Source organism: Suillus plorans (assembly GCF_016647745.1).
Source record: "Suillus plorans strain S12 chromosome Unknown HD556scaffold_4, whole genome shotgun sequence".
Lineage (NCBI taxonomy): Eukaryota > Fungi > Basidiomycota > Agaricomycetes > Boletales > Suillaceae > Suillus > Suillus plorans.
In genome coordinates, this window is record NW_024537388.1 from 755,335 (window position 1) to 780,180 (window position 24,846).

At 47.5% G+C, this 24,846-nt stretch overlaps 9 protein-coding genes and 1 non-coding gene across 10 annotated transcripts; 5 read left to right on the forward strand and 5 right to left on the reverse strand.

Moving 5' to 3' along the window:
• Positions 1-129: 129 nt before the first annotated feature.
• On the forward strand, positions 130-8,151 carry HD556DRAFT_1226659 (uncharacterized protein; the record flags this gene model as incomplete). The annotated part of the gene is made up of 23 exons (XM_041297095.1): positions 130-668; positions 721-1,190; positions 1,239-3,061; positions 3,110-3,412; positions 3,468-3,599; positions 3,652-4,076; positions 4,133-4,256; positions 4,313-4,521; positions 4,579-4,722; positions 4,774-4,912; positions 4,970-5,138; positions 5,192-5,286; positions 5,344-5,415; positions 5,466-6,061; positions 6,117-6,221; positions 6,274-6,310; positions 6,366-6,588; positions 6,639-6,766; positions 6,831-7,073; positions 7,124-7,324; positions 7,373-7,732; positions 7,793-7,954; positions 7,993-8,151. The coding sequence occupies 23 exons, from the start codon at positions 130-132 to the stop codon at positions 8,149-8,151; spliced, it is 6,858 nt and encodes a 2,285-aa protein (XP_041166174.1).
• Positions 8,043-8,689, reverse strand: HD556DRAFT_613269 (dolichol phosphate-mannose biosynthesis regulatory). The gene is made up of 3 exons (XM_041311088.1): positions 8,629-8,689; positions 8,460-8,574; positions 8,043-8,408 (listed from the first exon to the last, which is right to left on the reverse strand). Exons 2-3 carry the CDS (start codon positions 8,514-8,516, stop codon positions 8,232-8,234), a joined length of 234 nt encoding a protein of 77 aa, XP_041166175.1. The 5' UTR covers positions 8,517-8,574; positions 8,629-8,689; the 3' UTR covers positions 8,043-8,231.
• A 197-nt stretch (positions 8,690-8,886) lies between these two features.
• On the forward strand, positions 8,887-13,667 carry HD556DRAFT_1227215 (TRAPP II complex; the record flags this gene model as incomplete). Its single annotated transcript, XM_041297148.1, has 15 exons — positions 8,887-9,046; positions 9,095-9,492; positions 9,547-9,914; positions 9,967-10,084; positions 10,138-10,998; positions 11,054-11,250; positions 11,301-11,433; positions 11,490-11,587; positions 11,644-12,066; positions 12,116-12,373; positions 12,429-12,748; positions 12,808-12,859; positions 12,913-13,099; positions 13,150-13,366; positions 13,420-13,667. 15 exons carry the CDS (start codon positions 8,887-8,889, stop codon positions 13,665-13,667), a joined length of 4,038 nt encoding a protein of 1,345 aa, XP_041166176.1.
• A 55-nt stretch (positions 13,668-13,722) lies between these two features.
• HD556DRAFT_1262654 (SDHD, membrane anchor subunit of succinate dehydrogenase) lies at positions 13,723-14,561 on the reverse strand (the record flags this gene model as incomplete). The annotated part of the gene is made up of 4 exons (XM_041299070.1): positions 14,264-14,561; positions 14,005-14,207; positions 13,813-13,945; positions 13,723-13,760 (listed from the first exon to the last, which is right to left on the reverse strand). The coding sequence occupies exons 1-4, from the start codon at positions 14,442-14,444 to the stop codon at positions 13,723-13,725; spliced, it is 555 nt and encodes a 184-aa protein (XP_041166177.1). The 5' UTR covers positions 14,445-14,561.
• A 52-nt stretch (positions 14,562-14,613) lies between these two features.
• On the reverse strand, positions 14,614-14,698 carry HD556DRAFT_t26. The gene has a single exon. It is a non-coding gene; the product is annotated as a tRNA-Ile (tRNA).
• On the reverse strand, positions 14,621-15,832 carry HD556DRAFT_1330566 (P-loop containing nucleoside triphosphate hydrolase protein). Its single transcript, XM_041301728.1, has 5 exons — positions 15,598-15,832; positions 15,470-15,538; positions 15,388-15,404; positions 15,051-15,329; positions 14,621-14,980 (listed from the first exon to the last, which is right to left on the reverse strand). Exons 1-5 carry the CDS (start codon positions 15,723-15,725, stop codon positions 14,781-14,783), a joined length of 693 nt encoding a protein of 230 aa, XP_041166178.1. The 5' UTR covers positions 15,726-15,832; the 3' UTR covers positions 14,621-14,780.
• HD556DRAFT_1330572 (eukaryotic porin-domain-containing protein) lies at positions 15,833-17,333 on the reverse strand. Its single transcript, XM_041301729.1, has 5 exons — positions 17,088-17,333; positions 16,876-17,033; positions 16,725-16,820; positions 16,149-16,670; positions 15,833-16,094 (listed from the first exon to the last, which is right to left on the reverse strand). The coding sequence occupies exons 1-5, from the start codon at positions 17,284-17,286 to the stop codon at positions 16,011-16,013; spliced, it is 1,059 nt and encodes a 352-aa protein (XP_041166179.1). The 5' UTR covers positions 17,287-17,333; the 3' UTR covers positions 15,833-16,010.
• Positions 17,334-18,944: 1,611 nt separating this feature from the next.
• Positions 18,945-20,487, forward strand: HD556DRAFT_613564 (nucleotide-diphospho-sugar transferase). Its single transcript, XM_041311089.1, has 11 exons — positions 18,945-19,059; positions 19,162-19,199; positions 19,260-19,312; positions 19,365-19,438; positions 19,491-19,511; positions 19,565-19,606; positions 19,658-19,750; positions 19,801-19,901; positions 19,954-20,035; positions 20,084-20,170; positions 20,220-20,487. Exons 1-11 carry the CDS (start codon positions 19,050-19,052, stop codon positions 20,267-20,269), a joined length of 651 nt encoding a protein of 216 aa, XP_041166180.1. The 5' UTR covers positions 18,945-19,049; the 3' UTR covers positions 20,270-20,487.
• Positions 20,488-20,713: 226 nt separating this feature from the next.
• HD556DRAFT_1226799 (glycosyltransferase family 15 protein) lies at positions 20,714-22,418 on the forward strand (the record flags this gene model as incomplete). Its single annotated transcript, XM_041297113.1, has 11 exons — positions 20,714-20,758; positions 20,809-21,128; positions 21,178-21,321; positions 21,425-21,455; positions 21,504-21,556; positions 21,619-21,692; positions 21,742-21,804; positions 21,853-21,945; positions 22,000-22,100; positions 22,149-22,317; positions 22,369-22,418. 11 exons carry the CDS (start codon positions 20,714-20,716, stop codon positions 22,416-22,418), a joined length of 1,143 nt encoding a protein of 380 aa, XP_041166181.1.
• A 696-nt stretch (positions 22,419-23,114) lies between these two features.
• Positions 23,115-24,740, forward strand: HD556DRAFT_1437575 (uncharacterized protein; the record flags this gene model as incomplete). The annotated part of the gene is made up of 7 exons (XM_041305717.1): positions 23,115-23,406; positions 23,631-23,647; positions 23,679-23,778; positions 23,845-24,119; positions 24,177-24,474; positions 24,526-24,549; positions 24,601-24,740. 7 exons carry the CDS (start codon positions 23,115-23,117, stop codon positions 24,738-24,740), a joined length of 1,146 nt encoding a protein of 381 aa, XP_041166182.1.
• Between the last annotated feature and the right edge of the window lie 106 nt (positions 24,741-24,846).

The following is a 24,846-nucleotide window of genomic DNA, read 5'->3' on the forward strand; positions in this document are numbered from 1 at the left end:
GTGGACCCATATTATGATGACTAATCAACTCATCAATGTTGCATCAACTTGTGTCCGGAGGTCACCAAATTGACTTCAATAGCGGTGGGACAATCAGTAATCTAGGCTGCTATGGCCACACCGACTCGAATGAAACCATTGACACCATTGCTTCGCGTTGACACTGAATCTCTCACTCCTCCATCCCGTATCAAGTCAGATTACGATGGCTCTCCTGGCGGGACGAATAGCGCCAACCTTACTCCTTCACCGTCATTTTACATCCCGCTTTCACCCAATGTAGACAAATATTCTCCTTCAGCTCAATTAGCCAGAATGGCGCTGTCGCAACGTGACTCTGTGAATCACGCTAGAGAGGAGTCGAAAAAGCTGGTAAGGTTGCTTCTTGACCAGCTTTCTTCCAGAACGCGTCCTCCCCCAATTTTCGATGCGCTAAATGTTCATGCTACTCCATCGACTGAGGCAGGTCGTGGTCACATATTTGGAGCAGTACGCGATATAGTTAAACAGAAGTCACACAAACGCTTGCAATCCATGAAGGAGGATAGTGACGATGAAGGGAGTGACTATGGCGCTTTCTCTTCTGAAACTACTTTCGACCTCATGGTTCAATTGAAAGAGGTATTGCTATTTTCTGCTTCGCAGGGCTGGCAGGTATTTGACCAAGGGTATGAAATCATCATTCCAGTGCTAGTCAAATCATCGCTGAAACTTGCTTAGAGCTTTTGGACTGGGTACTGATACCGAAAAATCCACCAAACCATCACCATTCACCATTCGCAGCTCTATGAGAAGAGGTAGCATTAGCGGAGGGCGCTCAAGATCTCGTTCGCCTTCGTCAAAGGGACATCCGCAAGCTGCTTCGCTTATAACGTTGTGCATCTCTATTCTTTCTTCAGTGATATTGGAAGACTGTCGCTTTCAAATTTTTTCGCCCAGACCATCGAAACCTCCGAACGCGCTGCAATCAGTGTGCCTTGACATTGCCCAATTTCTCGCACACATTCACTCCAACGAACCATCAATAATATCCCGTATTGCGTTTGCGGTTCTTCCTGCGTTTGGGACATTTCGAAGTGAGATGCATCCGCGTTTGCTGTCCTTTTTCGACAATGTGATACTCAGGGGGGTGTTTGAGGATCTCAATCGAATCAGGGGATACGTGTCTACAGATATTTCAGGTACGTCCAGTCAGATACTTAGGATGATAGGGAATTTACTGACAGCAAAAGACCTAGTTGTTGTTAGTGAAGGCCAAGGAAACCCTGTTTCTATTCAAGTTGAAATGGCCCTTGACGACGAAGAGAGTTCATCTCACCAGACAGCTTTGTGGCAGCCTCGGACGTCTCTCGATACTGCGAGTCATCCCTGTATCCAGGCCACAAATGCACCTCTCCAGCCGTTGCCTGTATATTACCTGGCCTCTATAACTGCTCCGCTATTGGCCGCCATTCTGGAAAACATTGATACCACTTCGTTGCCACCCACGTATAGTTTATGCCGGCTGCTTGATACCATAATCAACTCTAAGCCAGACTCATATTTGGATGTATTGGAAGTGATAGCATATCATGTACCCCAGAGTCGCCGCGCTGCTCTTTGCTTGCTGGCAACTTTTTGGCCACGGGCTCTTGGGCATGTCGTCCTCAGCAAGTCCCTGCCTGTCCTTGATCAGGGGGAGCAACCTTGGTCGGGGAGTATACCCACTCCTCCATTGCAATCAAGCGCTTTTTACGGGCACGATTTTGTACCATGGAGATTCATTCTGTCACAGCGGCCATCGACATTTGACGAAGCCTCTTCAAGTTCCTGTCAATCATGTGCCTCCCCCATCATAGGGTTTGGACTTCTCTGCTGTGGGTGTATGTGCGCCGTGCACTTCGATTGCTACGACTACCCAGAAGGCAATGCTCATCATCAGTACGCCGCGGTGTCCGATTCGGCAACAAGGAAATTAGCTGTTCACCGTTTCTGCCTCATTCCTCCATCTAAGCAGGACGCCGACCTCGTTACTGTGAAAAGAGCTCAACATATTTTCAGACATGTCAATCTCTTTACCCTGCCCATTTGCTTTCATTGTTTTCTTCCGATATGGGGTAGTCAGGCGTTCCACTGCATGTCATGCAAACTTTTTATGCATCTCACGTGCCTCGATGGACCCCTCGCAATCTGCGGAATTGTAGATGTCAGCTCTGTTCACATGACAATATCATTGGATAGCATCAGCCGCACATTTTCAGATTACTACGGGGATCTCTTCCTCTCTTCCGAAGACCTTGGGAAGCGGAGTTTTGAGGATATCTCTGTATCATCTGCCATGCTCTGGACGCAGCTGCAAATCTATAACAATGGACTTGCTCTCGGTTCATTTGTCCTAGCATCAGACAGTCATGAAGATCCAACCAAGGCATTCGAGCTGCAATATCTGGTTGAACTTTACGAAGCTTACTTATCCTCCGGAAAGCTGCCAGTCTCTGCGACTCTCGGTGAATATCTAGAGGCCAACCAACACAACCCATCCTCTTCGGTGATCATGTTTGATTGGTCAACTTTAGCTTACATCTCCTCCACCATCAAGTCATCGCACGACGTACAAAGTCCACCGTCAGGTGCTTGGCCAGACTTGCGTGTGCCTGGCGAAAATATGGCGACACAGGATGACAATGATGCAGCACGTCATCAGTTCGAGGTCGTCACGTTGGGGCATCTCCGTAATTCCCTGGGATACGAATTTAATATGTTATCCGAGGGTCCTGCGCGTCACTGTCTATCTCATCTTCGCAAACTTGGCTTCTTTACATGTGCAGATTTCTCTACTTGTGTACCCGAGCTTGCAAAATCAAGCCAACACTGCTACTTCCCACTGCCGCTTGGCTTTGACTTGTCCACTGATGTGGAAACGCTAGTGTCAGCTATCGAGGCTTGCCTTTCAGATTTGGACCTTTCGGTTAACGAATGCGGCTTCTTGTTCTTGGTGAGGCGCTTCTGGCCCAGTGGGCTGGCATCGGATTATGCCCTACGCAGATTATCTCATGCTGTATTATCCTGGATCTTTGCCGAGGTGAACTGATTATTTGACGGCTGGTACATGATTAACTTTGTTTTTCAGGATGACAATTTGGCAAAAATTCTTCGTGACTTCATCCCACAAGGGATTAATCTCCCAGGTGTTAGGAGCGGTTTTGATGTTCCCGTGTGGCCAACCACTCATGACGTACGTCGTGCACCAAGTAGTTCCATCAATAATGGTGGAGATTATGTTGCAGCCAGGCGTTGTCTGCTTTCAAGATATGCTGCCCGATGGCTTCTAGCACTGCATGATCAAGATTTTGTTGCGTATGCCCGGTTATTGTCTGATATTATCCAGGATATTGCTTCTCGTCATGAAAGCTCATGTCTCAATGCACACGAAGTTTGTGCCGCTCCCATGAGCGTATAGTTTGCAAACTAATTTGGAAGCCTGACAGTCATCGTCGACCGCGGAAAGGTCACTGCGCTTTATCACAAGACTGTGCAGAGCTTCAGTCAGCTTCACAGTGCTTGATGATTTATTTCTCATGTGGCTTCAGACACTCGAACCCGAGGTGCTCGATACAGCGGTACGGGATGCGATACTTATTAATTCGGCGACCGATGCTCATTAATCCAAAGTCTCTTCCAATTCTGCAACGTCTCCTCAATCGAGATTCAGCTGAGAACGCATCTCGCCACACCACGTTTGTCGACCAGGTTTTTGCGCAAGCCGACGGGCACGTAGTGAAGCTATCTGATCCATGGGGCATAGTTCGACGGGCGGCTAAGGGAAACGGACTTTTGGACAGCCTCCGCTGGCTGAGGTTATTTGCTCGTTCGGGTGTCGACATTAACGTACCAATATTTGCCGAGTACAGCGAACTGTCACGGAAAGGCCTTGTGACTTTGAAGCAGGCCTCAGTCTTCGCTGAAGCCACCTTAATGTCTGTGTGGACGAAGTCTATGGGCCGACAAGATTTACAGAAATCGATCTCAACTATGATCGTCAGCCTACAGCCTGCTATCAAGAGTGCCCTCCGATCCTCAAGTGACAATGCTTCATGGTGGGTTTCCGGATACTACTACTTATACTGCCTCATTACCGACGACATGATTGAAGTGCATCGACATTCATCAGACAATGTCTCGCTACTTGCCTGTTGCTTTACGGATGTGATCGCGCCATGCTCACTTCAAACGAAATGATAACAGAAGAAGATATCAAAATTCTTCCTTCAAGGCAAGTTAGACCGACCGCGTTCGGTTCATGGCCCCAAGCTGACCGAACACCAGGAGAAAGCAGAACACACGCGTGGCTCAGGCTACCGATCCCATTATCATCGAGGGTGAACTGATGCTCGTTGTCAGTACTCTCGTTGCAACCGGCATGGAACAAGTCGTTTGTCTCATTGCAAAATTCCTACACTCTTTTATTATGCACGCTTCGCTTCTCGAGGCACATGAGGTCGATAACTTCGTGTTGCGCAATGGAAGCACTCTATACCCATGGTATGCATAATCATCTCCTAAGTTTGTCATCTACTAGACAATTCTTTCTTATCACAGTATCTGGCACTTTTACGGGATCCAGCATGATGAGATCGCAAGCATTAGGACCACCTTATTCCTTAGAATATCGATTGTTGATCCACAGTCGTTCTACGAGTTTATGTCTTCGATGAGCGGACCAACAGTAGCATGGGACATCAGGTATCTACATTTTTGTCGCCTTTAAGATGCGAATAACGTACTGGCGACTAGACTCCTGGCCCTAGACAGATTCTTTCGCATGGTACTAGACATTACTAGTCCCGACTTCGTGGTTAAAGATCGGCCCTGGAAACACAGCGTCGTCAACCTCTTCTACCACGCATTTGAACCGCTCTGGATCGATGAGAAGGTATGTCGACAGTAATTTATTTTGTGAGCACACGACTGATGCAACCATTGCCAATAGGAAGAAGTCAGGACAGCAGTTGACACCTGGTTGCAGACATTGCTTTCGGCCCATTTAGATGCCATCGCATCATGTTGGAATGATGCCTTTGCCGACCTACCTATGTCAAAGCGTCTCCGGCTGGTTTCCTTTCTTCTTCAGCTCCAATCACATTTCCCGACGTGGAGAGGTAACATTTTTTACACCCTGATTCTGCTGAGATTAAGTGTGAATTTGTCGCAGTGCTCTCCTGGAGCACAGTTATTGAGACGCTGTGTGAATACGACCACCTGCAACACAACAGCAACGATGAAGATGCCCCTGCCGTCGCTCACCTTGTTTGTCACAACTTCCGTCAATGAATCAAATATTCTGCTGACCATACATACCGGCAGGAAATGTACGGGCCGAAGACTCAAAACGATGCTCACCCGCAAGATTTAGACCCAGAAATTCACTCCATTCAGGTGCGAGGGGCTGCTGTGTCATCATTTTTTCTGTTTGATTCTTCGAACAGACATCGATTGCGTTGCTTGGGTTGCGCATGATGGAAAACGGAGTCGAGATCGACCTCATGTCATGTCTGAAGTTTAAGTTATATCTAACCAAAATGATTGGCTTCAGTGGGGCGCAGATGGTCTCTGCATTCAACGGGCGGGCGTTCTCAGTCCACTTGGATGGCTTCAGTGGTATCCCACAACAGTCTTTGCCGTGTGTGAACGAATTTGCACGCGTCTTGGATGCCCCCCACCCATTTAACCTGCCGCCCTCCCTTATGAACAGTCCGTTTACCGAAGACGACAGGCCTTGTCGTGTGCTTATTGGGTCCATTTGGATGGATGCCGTACTGGGTGCTTTCTGCGCCATAGACCAACCGCTCGAGCTCCCAGCTCTTACCTTGAAGAGCTTGCTGGAAGCACTAATGGCAATGATTTATAAGCATGACTTCGACAGCCCCGCGCTCAGACATCTCGATGTTCTACTCCGCAAGGCATTGAAGAAGACCTTGGACCTGTTGTTGGTTGACCTGAGCTACGACTTGCGTCAAGTGGCATTATCTGTAATAGAGACATACATCAAGAGGGGGTCTGCCATATCTGGCGCGCTAGTGACGTGAGCATGGTATACCTTTCAACCTCGTTGATAACTGATATAAAGTTGCCTGTAGTGAATCAATTGAACGTGCTGTTGCACTGATTGCGCTGTTGAAACATAACACCGAAGATATGTTAGTCACTCGAGCGAAATCATTTATCGAAAACACGCTTGTCACGTATGGTGCCTTTTACTGCTCGTTCCCTGCCCGCTGACAACATCTAGCTCAGATTGGCACAAAGTGGAGTGTTCTGTAGTCTATGCAAAGTATGTTATCCGCATGGTGGGCTGAGTGTCTCAAACTGATCGACGCGCATTTAAGCGCCCGCTGGGCTCGGATTTTTTTATGATAATAAAATCCATCGCAGAAGCTGAATCCCGCAGGGCACCCTCGTCACAAGAAAGCCTGCGAGAAGTACTCTTGCAGAGTGTCGTGACACAGCCTCCAGACGCGGATTGGAAGATCAATCATAATATTGCTTTGAACGTGAAGGAATACACAGAGTTGGTCCATTTTGAAGGGCTCAGCAAATGGTTGATCAAAGGTAAGAGATATTTCCTCCATTTCTACCTATCGTGCCAATTGGATTGGCAGACCTCATGAATTGGCTTATGGTGACGGCACGCCGAGCATCGGCTCTGGGAAGCAACGCCGGATTTGACCCCAATCTCCTGTTGTATATTTCCACAACTCTTTTGCAGTATAACAAAGCATACACCAAGGTAAAAAGATATACAGCATTCTCGGCCCAAACGAATCAATGATTGGTCCTGTCGTTTCCTTTAGGATCTTCTGGAGTGTACAGAAACGGTACTGAGGGTCGCATTATCGAGGTCCAATGTGGAGAAACAGTGTCTAATTCGGGCATCACACGCTGTCAGTTCGCTCAGTGATACACCTCTGAGTTCAAAGCAGGACTTGGTATCTTCTAACACCAACCACGTAACGCACATCTTGTTGGAAATACTGGAGGATGTTTTTCGAGCCAGAGCACGAGTCACGCCTTCCACTATGAATGCGATCGTCGAGGTAATTATTTTTTTCCAAAAGATGTGCTTTTGATCTAAATATTGCCTTAGACGATTCTCTGCATTGATGTCCAAATTGTTGGACTCAGACAAGTAGCGTGCAGTGGGCTTTACTTTCTGCACAATCATGCATGGATAATTTCTGACTCAAGTGCGGAGTTATCCGCCTCGATTTCTGTTTCGCGGTTGGTCCTCTATGCTGTAGATGTCGGGCGCGTGTCGCTTTCAGAGATGATTGCCGAAGGTTTTGAGGTACGTGTTCGATGAATATCACGGACCTAAACTCAACAGCCTCACCAGAAATCCACACAAGCTGGCACAGTTGTCCGTGCTTGGAATATTCTACTGCTCGGTGTGCTTAGCGACTCTGCTGACACTCACATCCGAGTCTTATTACCGCAGTTGAATGCATTCACGCCGGCATACTACAAGTGCTTAGGCACATATGTACTCGAAGGGACGACGCCTTCCGAATCTGCTGTGGCAGATGTGGAACACGCTTTCATATCTCTTAAGTTGTGGCTGCTGCTTGCACAAATGCCGCTTGCCAACCCGACGAGAGAGTCACCCAGCGTCAAAGTCATTTGGAACGAGTTGTGGCCCCCATTCGAAGCGCTGGTAAATCTCTTCAAAGCTGACAGTGTCCCGGAAGATCTCCTAGTAAGCATTCGATACTTGACCTCTGTTCAAGAATCCTGTGCTGACACAGTGTCACATCAGCCACTGGCCACGACAATATGGGCTTCCGTAGCAAACTTATTTCTCTTTGTGCTGCAATCACGCTCACCTGTAGGGTTGGACACCGTGCCGTATGTGGTAATGCTGAATCGCTTGCGTGACTCTGGAAGACGAAACTCCGCACTTAGCAAGGCATGCTCTTCTGTCCTATCTTTGAATCATGCTTATTTATTCATATGCAGCTGTCCCGGGTTCTGGATGGAGAGCTTTTACCTGAATTGCTGCCTAGCGCGGTCATTGCTCAAGCAAAACAGGATGTTGAGAATGCAGAGAAGTTGCGAGTCTTTGAAAGCGTGCAGCGACCCGTTGAACGTAAAAGGGACACGCGGATTCCTACATAGCCCCAGGTTTTGCAATAAATTCCAGGAAATTAATAAATCTGAGAAAAGGGTGAGGCGGTGGATATGCGTATCTCTCGCTGTCAGGCTGCCCTGAGTTTCGCTTTTTGTGCTTTCTTTCTATTCTCCTTTATGATGGTGGAGCCAACGAAGAAACCGATACCCGAAAGTCCAAGCACGAGCACGAATGCTGGCAGCCGTATTGCCCATTCGCGTGCAGGAAAATAGTTGTGTATGGGGCTGGATGCATCGAAGAAGGGCTGGAAAATGTCAGCTATATGGCCCGTTCAACGTAAGCCTGGCGAACTGACGAGTAAGATGGCCCATGTCGTGTAGTACGTGAACACGAAACCAGCAACTAGCAACATCACCCCTCCAAGAGACTTGTCACTTACTCCCTTAAGATAGTTGCTCCCATCAGCCAACCTTAAAACATCACATATATTTACTACTCACCATCGCAAAGTCCGTTAAACCTACTTGGAAGTTGAATCTGAGGTCGAGCGTAATTAACAAGAATAGAGCACTGCGTACAAGTCCGGAGTCGGTCAAAAGTCAAAGTTGGTGGGTTAGCGGACCGGGAAAACACCACTACATACATAACACGAGTGCGTAGTTTGTTTCTGAGTCAAAAATCATGCCAGCTCATTGTCAACGTTTGCGAGCAGCTGAGCACCAAGAGAATCTGACTTTCGTACTTGATGATTTAAGCTTGTAACGAACAGCTCAAGGCATCCCATGAACTCTCATGCATTCGCAGCGCTTGCACATATCCCAATCCTTGTCTTCCCAGTGGGCCCAATACCCCGTGCTGCCTTTGAGAAGTATGCGGCAGAAATAAGGACGTTCGATTCAATTCGCTTGGGCGACATACCTGCTGGCATGAAGGATGAGCGAGGTACGCAAGCCCTTTTTTTACTTACAACAGTTATTCATGGAACCTCAGCTCGTTTCATGCCAAATCCACTTTCCAGTGGTTATCTATATCTGAGCTACCCATCCCATCCCCCTCCTCCTCGCCATATGTCGCTGTCTCTGTTCCGACCGTCTCACTTCACGCTAGGCATAATCGGTGTCGCCGCGTGTTCATCCTCATATTCCCTTGCTTCTGCTCTTGAGCAATTCGAGAATACTGTGCTTGACATCTTTCCGGAAGGCTCGACCTTTCCTCTTGCCAAAGTCTGCCTGGCCTTTGAGGATGAAGAAAGTGCTGGGAGTACTGGTCTCGGAGATACGCTACCTGGGATTGTTTCGATTCCGAGCGTGATGGGGAACAAGAAACTTTATATCGGTACTCTGCTTGCCGATTTGTGCTCTCACATTCTAGCTGAACTTGGTCGTGTGGTATGGGTCAACATTTGATACAGAGTATCGAAGACACTACTAACCGATCTATAGTATCATGTTCTCGAGAGTCCCATAGGAAATGAGTATCTGAATTCTGCTCTTTTCCCGACACTCCCTTCTCCCTCTGAGATGCCGCTTTCTCTCAGTTCCGGAAATCTTGGATATCCTTCGTACTCGAGCCAGCCTGAACTCGAATCATCAGGCCTGGCAACGTCAGGTATTCAGATCAAGCGCAGCTCGACTGCTGGACCTGGTATCAGTCATACGGCATCCCTTATTCAACGGCAAACTACACTTGGTCCTCCAGCGGTTAGGAAACGCATCAGTGCTATCGGTGCCGTTTCGTCACATGGTAGACTTTATAAGGTTCTTGGTGATTTCTTCCTGCTGGCTGGTAGGACAGAGGATGCATCGTTGTGGTCCGTATCCTTTAATTATCTTGTCAGTTCACCACGGTTGAATTCGCCCAAGGTATGCAGAAGCTATTGTGCTGTTCAAGACCGGGCAGGATCCTGTATGGCATGGCTCCGTGTTAGAAGGGATGGCAACGGTTTTTGTTCTAGATGCATGGTCGGCTGGCCAAGGCCTGGTAAGTCTAAGTCAGCTATCGCCTTCGGTGAGCGATGTTGAAATCGTATGCAGCAATCCTCTGTTAGCAACAATGGCATCAAGGAACCTTGGGCCGACATATACGATCAACTGTCTCAATCTATAGCTCTCTATCAGAAGGCTCCTGCGCCTTCTGAGCCTAGCCAGGATCATTCACTTTTGGCCCTGACATACTGCACAGCTGTTATGCGCCAAACATCACTCCTTTTCTGCACCTGGTCTACCAAGGGATGGGGTGCATTAGCTTTTGCTTCAATGCTACAGCCAGCGTCGACCTCATATACGCAGAAGACAACATCTGATAACTCCTGGACAAATCTGGAGCGCATAAGTATCGTGTCGGGCGTGTCTCGTTCACAGATAGCAAACACCGTGTCGCAGGCTCACGGACCATGGTTACTGCATCTTGGTCCTCATGAGCGGCTCAACATTTTGCAATCTATGGCGACCATTTATTCATCCCTTGGATACAAGCGGAAGGAAGCCTTCATTCTGCGCGAAGTCATTAGTTGCATCATGGATCTCATTGTTTGTGGCCGGGAAGAAAATGATCTTTCACGGAAATCTGACGTTGGAAGCGCAAACACAGGCAATCGCTCCGAGAATGGTGACGAAGTGAGCGCAGTTGGGAAGGGGGCTGTTGGTGTGCGACAAAATGAGATCCTGGAAGGCAATCAGAGCATCCTGAAACTCCTCGTTCGTGCCTGCAAGGTCCTTGGTGTTGATCTGGAAGCGGTCGGCGTGGCAACGGCAACAGACGGTAACAGCAGCGAAGCAGGGGGTAGAGACAGTAACGGCTTTGCTGTGGAGGACTTAGAGGGCTTGGCAGATGCAGCAAGGGAATCTTTCGGGTGGCCAGAACTTCAAGTTGGAGTTATTCGCGAGGCCATTGCTGTGGCAGAGGCCCTTCCCGGTGAGTGGTATTTTCCACGAAACGACAATCTCTAAGACAGCCCTAGATCCGCTCGCTGTAGCGCGAATATCACTTTCTGCGTTGAGAACAATGCATTCCGTGCTGGCCAGTAGCGATCAATATCATCTGTACCAAACTGCTGGACGTGCTCTTGCTGCTATGCGTCGGCGCGGTGAAGCACCTGCAGTCGAGTACTGGGCCGGGAACCCTATCATGAGTCTTGCATTATCGCCGTATGTAATTGCTACAAACGGCATAACCACGTTAACTCCCGCCCTTACAGGTTGGCTTTGCACCGCCTGCCAATTGAAAATCCATTCTCTATATTGACTGCAAAATCATCTGCCACGAATTCTCTGCTTAGCGGGATCATTGACCCATTCCTATATAACCCCAGGAAATCATCAGGTCCACAGGTCAGTCCATTTTTACTGACAGTGAAACATATTTTCAGTTTTGGGGATGTTCATAGAGCAAAAACTTGATTGTCCAAGATGAACCTATTGAGCTCACAATCACCTTGCGAAATCCTTATGTGTTCGATCTGGAAATCCAAAGTATTTCGCTCAGGTATAGCATTTTTTGTGTCAGTTGATCGACGAGTTAACCTTCAGATCGATCCTTAGCACAACTGGTGTGGAATTTGAATCCAGTCCTGTTTCAGCACTCGTCATTCCTCCTAATACCCTCTATTCAATTACCATCATCGGCACTGCGAAAACGCGAGGAACTTTGGTTTTCCGAGGATGCATTGTTCAAGCCCCTTGGGGAGCTCCAAGAGAGTTTCTATTACCTGTCCCGACTGATGCGGATCAGAATCTTTTCGCACGCCGTCAAAGTGCTGTGAGATGCGAAAGCGGTCGCACCAAGTATTGGGGCCTCGACTCTCTGCCGTGGGAGAAGGATGGGAGGCGACTCAGTACCTTACTCCCGTCCCTCAAAAATCCACCTCAATTCCTACAATGTGTCGTTGTTCCTGAGCAACCCCTCCTCCGAATCAGATGGACGTCGTTAACACACGGAGCAGTCATGCTGTACAACGGCGAAGAGTACGTATGCTTGTTCTTCTAAATATCTTTATTGATTGATGCGCTACAGATCAACCATTCGCTTGACTTTGGAAAATATTTCCGCATTGCCGATTGATTTCATTCGGTTATCTTTTGAAGACTCCACCATAGGTCCCGCACAAGAAGCTCTGTCCGAAGGAGAACTTTCTGTCTTCGAAACATATGAGACAGAATACGATCTTCTGCACCGAAAGGCATTTTCATGGCGCAATGAGAAGGAGATCACCAACATTTTGCCAAACCAAAAGGTGGTTCTTTCTGTGACCTGCGTAGGGAAAGTTGGTTGGTATGTTGTTGCTGATTTCTCCACCTTTATCAGCACTAAAATCGTCGAAATTTAGTGCATATGGCACCGTTCACATATCATATTCCCAGGTCAATCGAGGCCACGAGGAACAGGTACCCGTACCCGAGGTGTTCTACACTCGACAGTTATCGTATCCGGTGACAGTGACTGTTTACCATATGCTGGAGTGTCATGATATGAGACTCATGCCAATGATTGATGTGGACTATGATGACATCAGTCCCCGGGCTAGCAATTCTGTGATACACCTCCTTCCAGAAGTTGATGATCCGAAAGAATGGTGCTTGTTTGCAATTGACGTCCGCAACACATATGGGCTCCCATTCGAAGTTACATTCGAACGTGAACAAGCTGGTAAGCACAGGACTTCTAGATACTCCCCAAAATTCCTTCCTGATGCTGGAGTTCCACAGGAACGGAAATTGCAGCTGTTTCATCAACTGTTCCTCCAGGGTCAATGTCGCGGTGAGTCGTTCACGGAACATTCATACACGTCACCTCATGCCTTGAATATCAAGTATCATGCTTCCAGTTAAGAAGTTCAGGCTATCAGATGATCAGATTTCGCAACCCATACCGACATTATCAGACCGTCAGTTCGTCGTCGGAAAGTCCAAGTTGTCAATAGAAGAGGAACAAGCTCAACGAGAGTTATTCTGGTATCGTGAAGAACTCCTCAAGATCGTGTCCGCTCGATGGAAAGAGGTCATCCATTCTTCACTCATCATATTTGTCGCTGATATTCATTGGTTTAGACGAATGGCGATAGACATGGAGATCTCTCGTTGCGACAACAACGGTTGACGCTCCCAATGTTGAAGGCCTTGCGGACAGACGTGGTGCAAATTGACTTGACGCTAATAGTGGACAACCCAGACGGTTCACCCCAAGAACTCGATTATAGCCGAGGCAAATACATCGCCAGTCCAAATGAGATGCTCTATCTTCGCGTCGAGGTTGCCAATTCATCATGTTCGCTATTTCTCACGAATCTTTCTCACTCAGCTCGCTAAATTTGCACACAGTATTGCCTCTTGCGATGACACTAGACTTGATCTTTGATCCAGCTGAACAGGTCCTTTCGGAAGGTGTTTTATCAAGCATCGCAATAGGGAAGGTGAAACCCGACGAAACCAAGGCTGTGGAAGTGCCACTGTGCTTCCTCTGCACTGGTCGTTTCGAGATTGGGGCGGAAGTTCGGATAATGGGAACTTCGAAGGGCAGTCGGGCAAGTGCTAGTAGAATTTGTATCTCTGTTAGAGAGGATGGATAGTACGATTATACTTATTTCTCGATTTCTTGTCTCTCGATATAACCTGCATATAATCTCACGCTGTCCAGACCTTCGCAATCAGCTCTGTCAAACCTATAGGAATCTGAGTCAGACGAGGAACGATGACAAGAGATATTTATCACACCAATATCATTTGTATTGAACTGATAAACGCCGACAAGCACGCCAACCGTCGCGGTTCTCAGTGTCCAGGTCAGGATAGGGCCAATGATAGGGAATTTGCGTTTGTGCACGTAGTCCACAACCATTGAGTCGAACTAGCATAGAGAAGGTGACGTCAAAACCTCGCGGAATACCAACTCTATCGCTGACGCACCCCGATGTGAGAGTGCATCACTAAGCTGAGACCAAGCAATCCGTCGAGAACTGGGTAAGATGACCCGGAGGTCACAAAAGCTGCTGCGGTCATGGGAACGAGGGAGGCCGCAAGAAGTCGCTCAAATGCCCAGTGATACGAGCCATGTATCTTTGATGGGTGAGGGAACTCGACAGGGTCGTTGACTGTACCCTTTATGATAGCTGTCGAGTGTATGTAAGCTCGTCAGGTATCACAGAGAAGGGTTCGTTAAACATACGTCCACCTGGAACATATTGAGCAGTCGAACTTGCTCTCACTTTGAAATGTAACATAAGTGAAGAGGAGACAAGGTTCAAAATGTCCTTACCTTGCACTGATGCAGATCGCAAGACATTACGTCCAGTCGCGGAGGCAAAGGTTCTAGGCAGCATTGAGCGAAGCAGCATAGACGAAGCCATTATTGTCGGCGACGTCAACGATGCTAGAGAAAGGAAAGAAAAACGGTGGGCGGGCCGGGGCGTGGAGGAGTGTGGAATCTGGATAAAGCCGGCAGGCTGTCAGCGGGATGATTGAGAAGAAAGCGCGAATTCCCATATATGGAAACCAAACAAGCGAAATGAAAAAAATTAGTCCCACCGAGGATTGAACTCGGGACCCTTGCATGGAATGTAACCTCATAAGTACAACGCTCTGACCACTGAGCTATGGGACTATCGAAGAGTGATGGCGTATTGTTTGTTATTATGTGAAGCATCGGATATCCAGTTCAAGTCCGGTTGAAAACATCACAATATCTACGGTTCAGGCATAAGTGGCTCTTCCTCACAACCAGAGGTTGAGATCCGAAGGAATCTGGTCCCTACTCTTCTTGCTTGTTCCTCGGAATGGGTGATCCAGACTATCGCTTTCAATCCGTTTTGCGGGGATCTGAGAGCGTTCAGGATGAACTCCTCTACAAGCTTAGTCGAGTGATGATCGAGAGCTGAAGTTGGTTCTGGAGAAATACAAGGCAGCGCACATCTCAGTCATGATACAAACGATATGCAACATGAATCGAGTCTTACCGTCAAGTAGAAGGACTTCAGCGGTGTTCAGCCCCACTGCAGCGGCCAACGCTATCCTTTGCGCCTCGCCACCACTCAAGCTAGTCCAATTCCTGTCCCATAGCTCATGATCAACGCCCCACCTCTTGGAGATATCCATAGCATTGGCGAGATCAGATTCCGAGGTCAATTTACGGGACTGGAAGGATGTGACCGTTGCCATAAAATCGCGCGGCGTGCCTGGCAGCAAAGCGGGTCTCTGGGGCACGTAGAATACCCGTGTTCTAAACACAGGCACACCTGTAATTACGGGACATCTTCATGAGCTTCCTGTGCGAGTGACAGATGTCATGCATACCATGTGCCTTAGCTGTCCTGGAGGTAGTGAACATCGCGTGTCAGACATGAGAGAAATCGACTTGAAGGTGTGAGGAGCGTACCCTCCTCTGTATAAGATCTCCCCGTCATAAACGTTCAAATGGGCGATGCACTTTAAAAGTGTGGTTTTCCTGAATATGCATAGGTTGAGCCTCCAGACAAAATACCACAGGGAGAGAAGTCAATGCACCCCGCACCACTCTTGCCTTGTAAGACGATGATATCTCTCTCATTGACATCGAAGTTCAATTGAGAGAAAATGACTTGCTTTTTGTCCTTCTTGCAGGCGACGTTGCAGACTTCAATCAACTTTGCCATGGTGAGTTCCAGTGTCCACCAAGTCCGCTCAGCTGTGGTGTTGGTTTCCCACAGGGAAGGCGGTCGCTACCTTAGTATCACTATAAGTAGCACACCATATTTTTGTGCGCATTCAGATTGGCGCACTCTATAAGTGCTACGTAGTGTACTCTCGTCAAACCAGATGTTCTGTAAAGGTGGGGGTGCTGCTGGGCTAGCTGACAACCACACTGGTACTGCAGAGATCCTGAGAAGAGATGCATGCCAATAATAGAGTCCGAAAGTACGTGTCTAAGTATAATTAATTCAATGTTGAGGGGGCATACCCATCTCCTCCGGGGTCAAAGTAGAGCTCTCAATCATCACACCGACACCAACCTTGGCAGCGTTCTGAATTTGTACAACGTCAGTTTGGACAACATCGCAATGAAACGGGATACTTGCCTTGAAGTGATCGATCTCACCCGCCACAAGGAACGCAAAGGTGGGAGCAAAGCGTTGTTCAAGCAGAGCAGAAACTTTGCCCGTTGAGTCCAACTGTGCTCTGAAGGTCGACATCCGGAGGTCGTATTTTGCACCGAGAGTTGCAATAGCATCTCTTCGTTGAGGAGAGACCATAAGCTGAAGATCTGCTGCGACCTCCACTTTCTCGTGGAGCTTCTGCCAATATGTAGCCTGTAGAATACCGGATGGCTGAACTTGTGCAGTTGCAATCCAATTCTTGTCATCGCTGGTGACCTTGGCTAGATATGACGTCGTGAAGTCGGACATATCGGGAGTTGGCCGTTGGTAAAGCGTCTCCACGCCCAACGCAAGGTTTTTTGTCACAGACTGGAAGTAACTCCCGATGTATATGCCGGTGAGATCTGCAGGCCACGGATTGACAGCTTTCGCGTTCAAGGAGTAATCTTGACCCTGGTAATCGTGCTCCAGTTGGATCATGCTATGGCCAGCTTGTGATGAAATCTATAGATGAGGATGTGAGACGGAACGCGTGTGACGGTGCGATAGGAAACAAACCTGCGTCTGAATCTTCGTGATGGAGTTTTCGGCCCACCCTTGATTCATACGTGCGCTCACATTACCCTCATGGTCAACGCTGCCTTGGAGGAACATCTGCATGGAAAGGATCAGACAGAGTAACGAAGGCGTGCAAGACAAATTGGCTAACATCGTTGTTGGCGAAGACAGCACCAAAGTTATATGATGGTGTTGAGACTTGCGACCCGAGAATGAAAGAGTGTGTGACTTGAAATGCCGGGTTCATTGACAGACTCTTCGTGAGATCAGCCCTAGCACCATCGAACATAAAGTTCGTCAGATGAGTCGCTATAAAATGTCAGGAATGGCTGGAAGACCAAACGACAGAGGGAAAACGCGTACACTTGACTTCTTTCTGCAAATTCTCGACTGTGCCCGGGTTCGGGAGATCAAATGACTTCCGCCATTGTGAAAAGCGGCTGAAAGCGCTGGTCAGAGGAGAAAGGGCAGACTTGTATGACGACTTTGGTGCCTGCGGTACGGACGACGGGGATGGGTCCGTAGAGGCATCTTTTGCAGGGGGAAATGTGGGAGACGCCATAGAACAACACAACACGTCTACAAACCGAAGTGACGAAAGCTTCAAAAAAACTAAGCGGAACAAACACTGACAAACTCGGTCTTAGCGTTGTTCTCCAGCTTGAACTGGCTTGCATATCATTCTATTAGTTCTTTGACGTTTCTTCAAATCCCTCTACATGAGCAAGCTGCATTGCAAGGATGGTGCATTGTTTCGAGGATCGTTAAATACTACTACCTTGAAGTCGAAAAATTTACTGAGGCGATAGCAGTTCAGTTCCGTGTCTGTGCAGCTAGTTCAGTCGTGATGCCACTCTTAGTACCTAGGCTAGGTGAGGTCCATCCATCATGATATTGCGGTGCAGGCTGTCACTCTGAGGTCTAGTACTGCTAGGTGCATAGGCTCTTTACAGCACCGTCAACATATACTCACGCTATCTCAGTTATAGCGCGTCTAAAATCACAATCGGTGGACCTCTCAACGCGCGCGCCGTGGTGGCCACCTGCGTTTTGTTATCATACGAGGTCGGCCCAGGAGTGCTGTAGACTATTTATTAGACGGTACCATGTGAGTCATGAGCACGCGGCTAATCTCCGGGCATCAAGTTGAGCTTGTGGCTTGTCGGTGTTAGTTGCCGTGCATTATCATTTTACCGTCAGGGTGCGGCGCCAGCCAGCATGTTTGCGCTGACCGGCCTGTCCAGCATGTCATGACATGAGTTAGTCTGACTGCGTGCACCAGATACAACTTTATATAGAAGCTCGTGGGTGACATATGCCGAGAAGTTAGTCCTTGAGTAAGGAGTTTGCATACTTTGTCAAGGTGCCACATCATCCACTAACGTCCAACTACATCAGAAGCCCTCACTAGCACTAATCGTTAAGGCAATGCCGTGGAAACACTAACACCGGCCGCATGTCCTTAATTTCACATCCGTTGTCAGGTTTTGATACCGCTGCTGCGCAGTTCCGCGTAACTGCGTGATACTTCATTTCTAAATTGTATCAGTACTCGTTCCTTTCCCTCGCTTCGTATTGATATAATACATAAGTGCTTGCTTTTTTCGTCCCCAGGTCAACTCTCTGACTGGCATCAGGGCGCTCTCTTCTGAAACATGGCCCTCCCGTTAACTGCAGCACATCGTAGATCTATCGTCATTGCAGTCACAGCTGTGGTACGTCAAACACATCGCGTTTTGCCACCTCATATTCAGCTTCACATATAGCTGATTGTGTGTTATTTCATGGCTATTGGTCGTGAAGACCATTCCACGTCTTCCAGAACTTTATTTACTCAATGGTCGACATCCAAGGACTCTGAAACTGTGGCGGTTTTGGATGTCAAACAAACAAACGAGACACCATCGGAGTCGTCTTCTTCATCAAAGAGCAAGCCATCACCCACCCTTGGAAATGCAATTCCACAAGTCTCTCACCCTCCCCACAGAGCCAACGCCACCTTGGTAATGTTGGCTCGTAATACCGATCTCAATGGCGTGATATCAAGTGTAGAACAGCTAGAGGCCAAGTTTAATCGCAAGTTTAATTATCCCTGGGTATTTTTGAACGACGAGCCCTTCTCCACCGACTTCAAAAGGTATACCGTGTCACTATCTAGCCTGAGCGCAATTGGTTTCTCATGCTTTGTCAGGCGTGTCAGTGTCTTAACCGACGCAGACGTTTCTTTTGGGTTGGTCCCTCACGAGCACTGGGTCCAGCCGGACTGGATAGATGAAGGACGAGCTCAGGAGGGACGCAATAAACTTGTGCGACAAGGTGTAATTTATGGCGGCAAGTTCATCATTCGTCAGCCATTTTTTGTCATCTTACCATTAAAACTACAGGCAGTGTTTCGTACGTATCCTCGAAACCCATTCGGGTACCATCTCATCCTCAGTCGTTAGTTATCGCAATATGTGTCGGTTTAATTCAGGGGTGAGCGCCCAGCATCGCGGGTTTAGGCAGGATGTTTCGTTGGCTGATCTCTCTCTACAGTTCTTTTTCCGCCATGAACTCTTAACGCCATATAAATGGTACTGGAGAGTAGAGTCAGTCAGTCGTTCACCATATAGATGAATTAGGTTCTGACCCATTCTGTAGGCCCGATGTTAGATACTACTGTGACCTGGATTATGACCCCTTCCTATTCATGGAGGATCATGACAAAATTTATGGTAAGTTATTCTCATTATAGTTGCTTGGGCTACTAAATTTATGCAAGGACAGGCTTCACGATATCCATGCCAGGTAAATTCTCATCTCTGCTGCATTAATTATAGCGTGAATCGCGCTCTTAACAGAATGGGAACCAACTATACCCTCGCTATGGTCCACGGTGAAAAGTAAGCACCGGTAATCACGCACGATAGCTTGAGAGTGAACCGATTTGGCAGACTTCGTCGCGGAATATCCTCAATATGTGTCACCAGACAACTCAATGGATTTTCTATCTGACAATGCGGGCGATTCTTACAACATGTGTCACTGTAAGAGTCGTTCGATCTCATGCTTTAAAATGGTCATTAACCCCACTCAGTTTGGTCAAACTTCGAGATCGCAGATATGGATTTCTGGAGAGGCGAAGCCTACACGAAATTTTTCGAGTACCTTGAGAACACAGGAGGCTTCTACTACGAGGTAAGTTGCAAGTTCTTCCTTTCTTTTCGTACTCGTTGAATGCCATACACAGAGATGGGGAGACGCACCTGTTCATAGCATCGCCGCAGCCTTATTTACGCGCAAGGACCAAATACATTTCTTTAAGGATATAGGCAAGCCAAGGTCATGTTATTTCATATTCATAACTGATCCTCTCGCAGGTTATAAACACGCTGAATTCGCTCATTGTCCGCAGGGTAAACAGTGGCGGGAAGGACACTGTTCGTGTGATCCAAACGATAACTTCGGTGCGATAATACTCCATGATTTCTCCTGGTGAGACTAACGATGTTGCAGATTTTGCCCAAAATTCGTGCCTCAGGCACTTTATGCGGTTGCACGATTAGATTGATTGAATGTACTAGTAGACGTACGACTTTATATGTGTATTTCTACCATAGGCCACTGTAGACTACTACAGGGTAAACTAATCTAAGTCGTTTGATCCCAGTAATAATGCATATTTTCATGACCATGACTACATATATTAATCAGGCACGGTCAACAGGGACGATATGTAGCGATGTGTGCTGACTGGACCAAACATCGAGAGAGGAGATGAAGGAAACAGACCACGTGGAGCAGGAAGAACTATGAAACCGGACCACGCCGCAGTCCATTATAGGCCAGGCGTTTTCAGTTGGCTGTTTTAGGTGGCGTGGCTCAATCCTTCCACCGCGACCAACAGCAGTCTTATATCCTCTTCATTTTTTTCTTGCATTTACCATCCAGTTACCTTTCTCTATATTTGCGTTAATAAAGGTCCCAAAGGGACGAGCACCTCTGGAAAGATGATGACCCCGATGCGTTACATCTTGCTTGTCTTGGGTGTTATTGTACGTGTTCATGTCAACTTGACAATCCGGCTGACTGAACAATCAAATAGATTTCAATTCACTACATTCTGAGCTTTACGCATGAAGAGTACGGAAAGGCGACATCCATCTCAAACATAGCAGAGCAATGGACTGGTCCGAAGTCAAACCCTCCCTACAAAACACCCCTGCCCGACGAGTACTACAAGCCTGATTCACCCATGCACCTACAAGACCGCAAAGCGAACGCCTCATTCGTTATGCTTGTACGGAACTCCGACCTTTCAGGAATCATGAGCAGTATGAAGCAAATCGAGGATAGGTTCAACAGGAAATTCCAGTATCCTTATGTGTTCCTCAACGACGAGCCCTTTACGCAGAACTTTAAGGAGTGCGTCTTTTTGCACTTGTAATCTTGAAGCTGCTGATGGGCCATAAAGCCACATACAGGCATTAACCAATACTACAGTCGAATTCGGTGTCATCCCGTCCGACCATTGGCATCAACCATCTTGGGTTGATGAAGATCGAGCCAGCAAATCCCGCGACGACATGGTTAGGAATAATGTGATTTATGGAGGTACGTTATTTTATAGTTTCAAGCGTACATGTAGTCCAACTATTTTCTAGGCAGCGTTCCGTGCGTATGCTAAACTGTCGTCGCTGCTTCTGACTGACTGCTCCTAGTTACCGGAATATGTGTCGTTTTAACTCTGGCGTACGTGATCATAATGCATTTTGTCGAGGTTGCCTAACCAGTTATTAGTTCTTCTATCGACATGAGCTCCTACAGAAGTACCGATACTATTGGAGAGTCGAGTGAGTAGACGCAACCAAAGGAGATTCGGTGTAGCTTGACTTACTTTACCTTCCCCAATCAGGCCAGACATCAAGCTCTTCTGCGACGTGGACTATGATCCCTTTCTCGTGATGCAAGACCAAAATAAGGTGTATGGTAAATCAAACGATGCTTTCAATTATATGCTAGTCTCAAACATCAACAGGCTTCACCATATCACTATACGAATACCAAGCTACTATCCCAACACTATGGAACGTTGTAAAGTGTAAGCGTATTCGGTATTCACTATGATTTCAATCTCACCTTCCCCTAGCTTTTATTAATGCTAATCCTGATTTCGTGGCTCCCGGAAATGCGATGGAATTTCTCTCTGATGATGGAGGAGAGTCCTACAATCTGTGCCACTGTAGGTTACTGCGTATCACAACGTTTCCTCATGCTAATACAATCACGTGGCTAGTCTGGAGCAACTTTGAGATCGCAGATCTTGATTTCTGGCGAGGCGAGGCATATTCCAAATTCTTCGAATACCTTGATGAGCAGGGTGGATTCTATTATGAGGTGAGTCTTGTGTTTGCACGCTTTGGGACATAGTTTCATTTGGAATAGCGTTGGGGAGATGCACCAGTTCATAGCATCGGAGCTGCACTGTTTGCAAAGAAGGAACAAATTCACTTCTTCAACGACATCGGGTATCGACATGAGCCCTTCCAGCACTGTCCACAGGGAGATGTACACGCAAAAGGAAAATGTTGGTGCGACCCTGGTCAGAATTTCGGTAAGTATCTCCGTACAAATGTTGGACTACCACTGAAGCTCATTTCTTTAGATTACGAGTGGTATTCATGCCTGAACCGGTACGATAAGATATTCTCGTAGACCGAAATATCGGTGCTGTCATAGCGCATGTTCTTAGCAGTGGGCGATGTGTTCCTATGATTTTATAAATACTGCACTCCACGATCTGTCTACCTCTGAGAGGCTTATTCATGATGACCGTATTGCACCTAGTCAACGATGTGGTTTTGACCCACATAGTGGATTGTGAATATATTGGTACTGCAATTTGTAATGCATCGACATGGCCCAGTAAACAAACACAAACAGTGTCTTGCTAGAATACGAAGATATTTGTGTACGGTCACCTTTATACCCAATATTGTTCAGTACCACAGGAACGCCAATAGTCCTCGGATACCTATCCATTTCCTTGATCCTGGTGTCTCCTATCATCACTGTCTGGAAGCCCCGTTCAGCTGTTCGAATCCTTGGTTGGCAACTAGGTTTTACTATTACTAGTGGGATCATTTTCATTTTATTTATTATCGAAAACCTCCTGTGGTAATTGTTCTCATCGACGCATCATATTTCTCAGTTTCATTAGCATAACTCCTTTGGCAGTGTATTGCCCCTTCATTCTTTACGTGTACTATATTAGTACACGCGTCACGTCTACAGAGAATTGTTGATTCCACGAGTTTGTTGTGGTCCTTTCTCAACCGCGAACAGGTCTTTTGAATGTTTTAGACTGCCGTTTTTCCTATTCCCACTCGCTAACAGCCGAACCTTCGTTTGATGCCGGAGTTGTTCTACGACAATGATCTTTCCCCACCCGCCTCTCCCAAATCATCGGGGGAGCACCACCATCTCACCTTTGTTTCAGCACGCGCTTCTCATGACTCGTCGGATTCCCTACGGAACCTGGAGCTCTCGGAGGGACCTATTGCAGAGAGAAGGCGGTCAAGATCCTACTCGATGACGGGCTTTGACTTCCAGCGCGACCCATTACCCTTGAGCTCGAGTTTAAGTGAACTGGATACTACCTCTGTCGGAGAAAGTGGAGAGAAAAACATCACATTGCTACATGGTAAGTTATCCTCCTGGCAACATAGCGCGATAAAAGCGGTTCGCAGTGCACAAAAGGGATTGGACTTATCGTCGGCCTTCAAGTCAGTTCATCTATTTAATCCCATACGTGCAAGCCTCATATATTCTCTTAAAGATTGGATCAGGAATTTCATGAGTAGACCAACCAGACAGGCTCGAACCCCAATCTGCAACTGTTAGTTAGTTCCTCACCAGGACTCGTAGTTGCGAATACCGAGAGTGTAGGACGGATCGGACCTGAAAAGCGTTCAGACCGATGACAACGACGTTGCTTCGGGATCAGGGAAGACCACCCGTGATGACTCTGGGGATGATGATGACGGTGGTTCAGATGGAAAAAATGAAGATGACCGTACGGCTAGTTCTCATGAACACTCCTAATGATAGTTGTGCCTCCCATGGTCCTGCGGCCTCCAAGAAGATTCTCAAACGTCGTCGGACGATTGTTGCCGCGCAGACAAGTCCCGCTTTGGTTTATTTGCAAAACATGCATCAGTCAACGAGGATCCATTCGATCAGCTTGATCCCTCACAACCAACACGCGTTGCCAGCCCATACCAGTCATCTCCTTCGATACCAACTACCCAGCATCCTTTTCGGCAGAATACACTGAACTTTGGCGATTCCCTCTTTCAACGGTATGATTTGGATTCACAAGCGCATCTCCTCAAAAGTCACTATTACCGTTCAGAAGTAAGCAATTTCCGCTGACATTATCACTTTGGCTTTACACAAGCGTAACGGATCCAGTTCTTAGTAACGCTCGAACATATCTCTAACCACCTACTCGTCGTGCCAAAACCTGCGCGAGTAAGCGCCCTTAGAGCTGAATTAACTGCTCTTAACCACAAGCTTCCTGCGGAGGTAACATCTTCCTCTTCATTCATACCTCAGTTCGTGATATGGAATCTCAGGTATGCATGCCTATGTGGTGCTCTTCATCAAGCAGTAACCACATTACCTTCTTCCGATTCAACTGCGACCCTTGTTAGTTTGAGTTCGCCGTCCGGTCCTCTGAGTTGGCTCCCTGGTTCTGGTTGGCTAGTCAGTCCGCATCACCAGGCAAACAGCGGGCCACGTTGACATCAATCATCCGCAGTTCTGGTGGAACTGATGCAAAAAGGTGAGAGATCCGCAGTCGGCGAAATCAGTTCATGTCAATGACCTGTGTTAGACTCCAAGCTGTCGTGCTTTGCTGCGTTCGGCGAACAGACTGCGGCTCAGCTGCGTGATCGCTTTCAACTCGCTCTGACCCATTCCCTTGTGGGTGAATATATCGACCGTCTCATTGATACCTCCTTGGGCTCCAACTAGACGCGTCTTTACGACTCCGTGAGTAGAGACTAAGGCAATTGCGCATTTCAAGCTGATCTCTTCTTGCAGTATCAATATTATTCGCAATCCATTCTGTAGCCTTGGT

Coding starts and splice junctions, on each gene's coding strand:
- HD556DRAFT_613269 (XM_041311088.1), bottom strand. CDS start 8,516: ATGTTGCTAGTTGCTGGTTTCGTGTTCACGTACTACACGACATGGGCC. Junction 8,409..8,459: donor CGACATGGGCCATCTTACTC/GTCAGTTCGCCA, acceptor GACATTTTCCAG/CCCTTCTTCGATGCATCCAG.
- HD556DRAFT_1330566 (XM_041301728.1), bottom strand. CDS start 15,725: ATGGCAAAGTTGATTGAAGTCTGCAACGTCGCCTGCAAGAAGGACAAA. Junction 15,539..15,597: donor CAAGGCAAGAGTGGTGCGGG/GTGCATTGACTT, acceptor ATGCATATTCAG/GAAAACCACACTTTTAAAGT. Junction 14,981..15,050: donor TGAAGTCCTTCTACTTGACG/GTAAGACTCGAT, acceptor GTATTTCTCCAG/AACCAACTTCAGCTCTCGAT.
- HD556DRAFT_613564 (XM_041311089.1), top strand. Junction 19,313..19,364: donor AAATGGTACTGGAGAGTAGA/GTCAGTCAGTCG, acceptor CCCATTCTGTAG/GCCCGATGTTAGATACTACT. Junction 19,512..19,564: donor CTTCACGATATCCATGCCAG/GTAAATTCTCAT, acceptor CGCTCTTAACAG/AATGGGAACCAACTATACCC.
- HD556DRAFT_1330572 (XM_041301729.1), bottom strand. CDS start 17,286: ATGGCGTCTCCCACATTTCCCCCTGCAAAAGATGCCTCTACGGACCCA. Junction 17,034..17,087: donor TTTGCAGAAAGAAGTCAAGT/GTACGCGTTTTC, acceptor GACATTTTATAG/CGACTCATCTGACGAACTTT. Junction 16,821..16,875: donor CTGTCTTCGCCAACAACGAT/GTTAGCCAATTT, acceptor CTTTCCATGCAG/ATGTTCCTCCAAGGCAGCGT.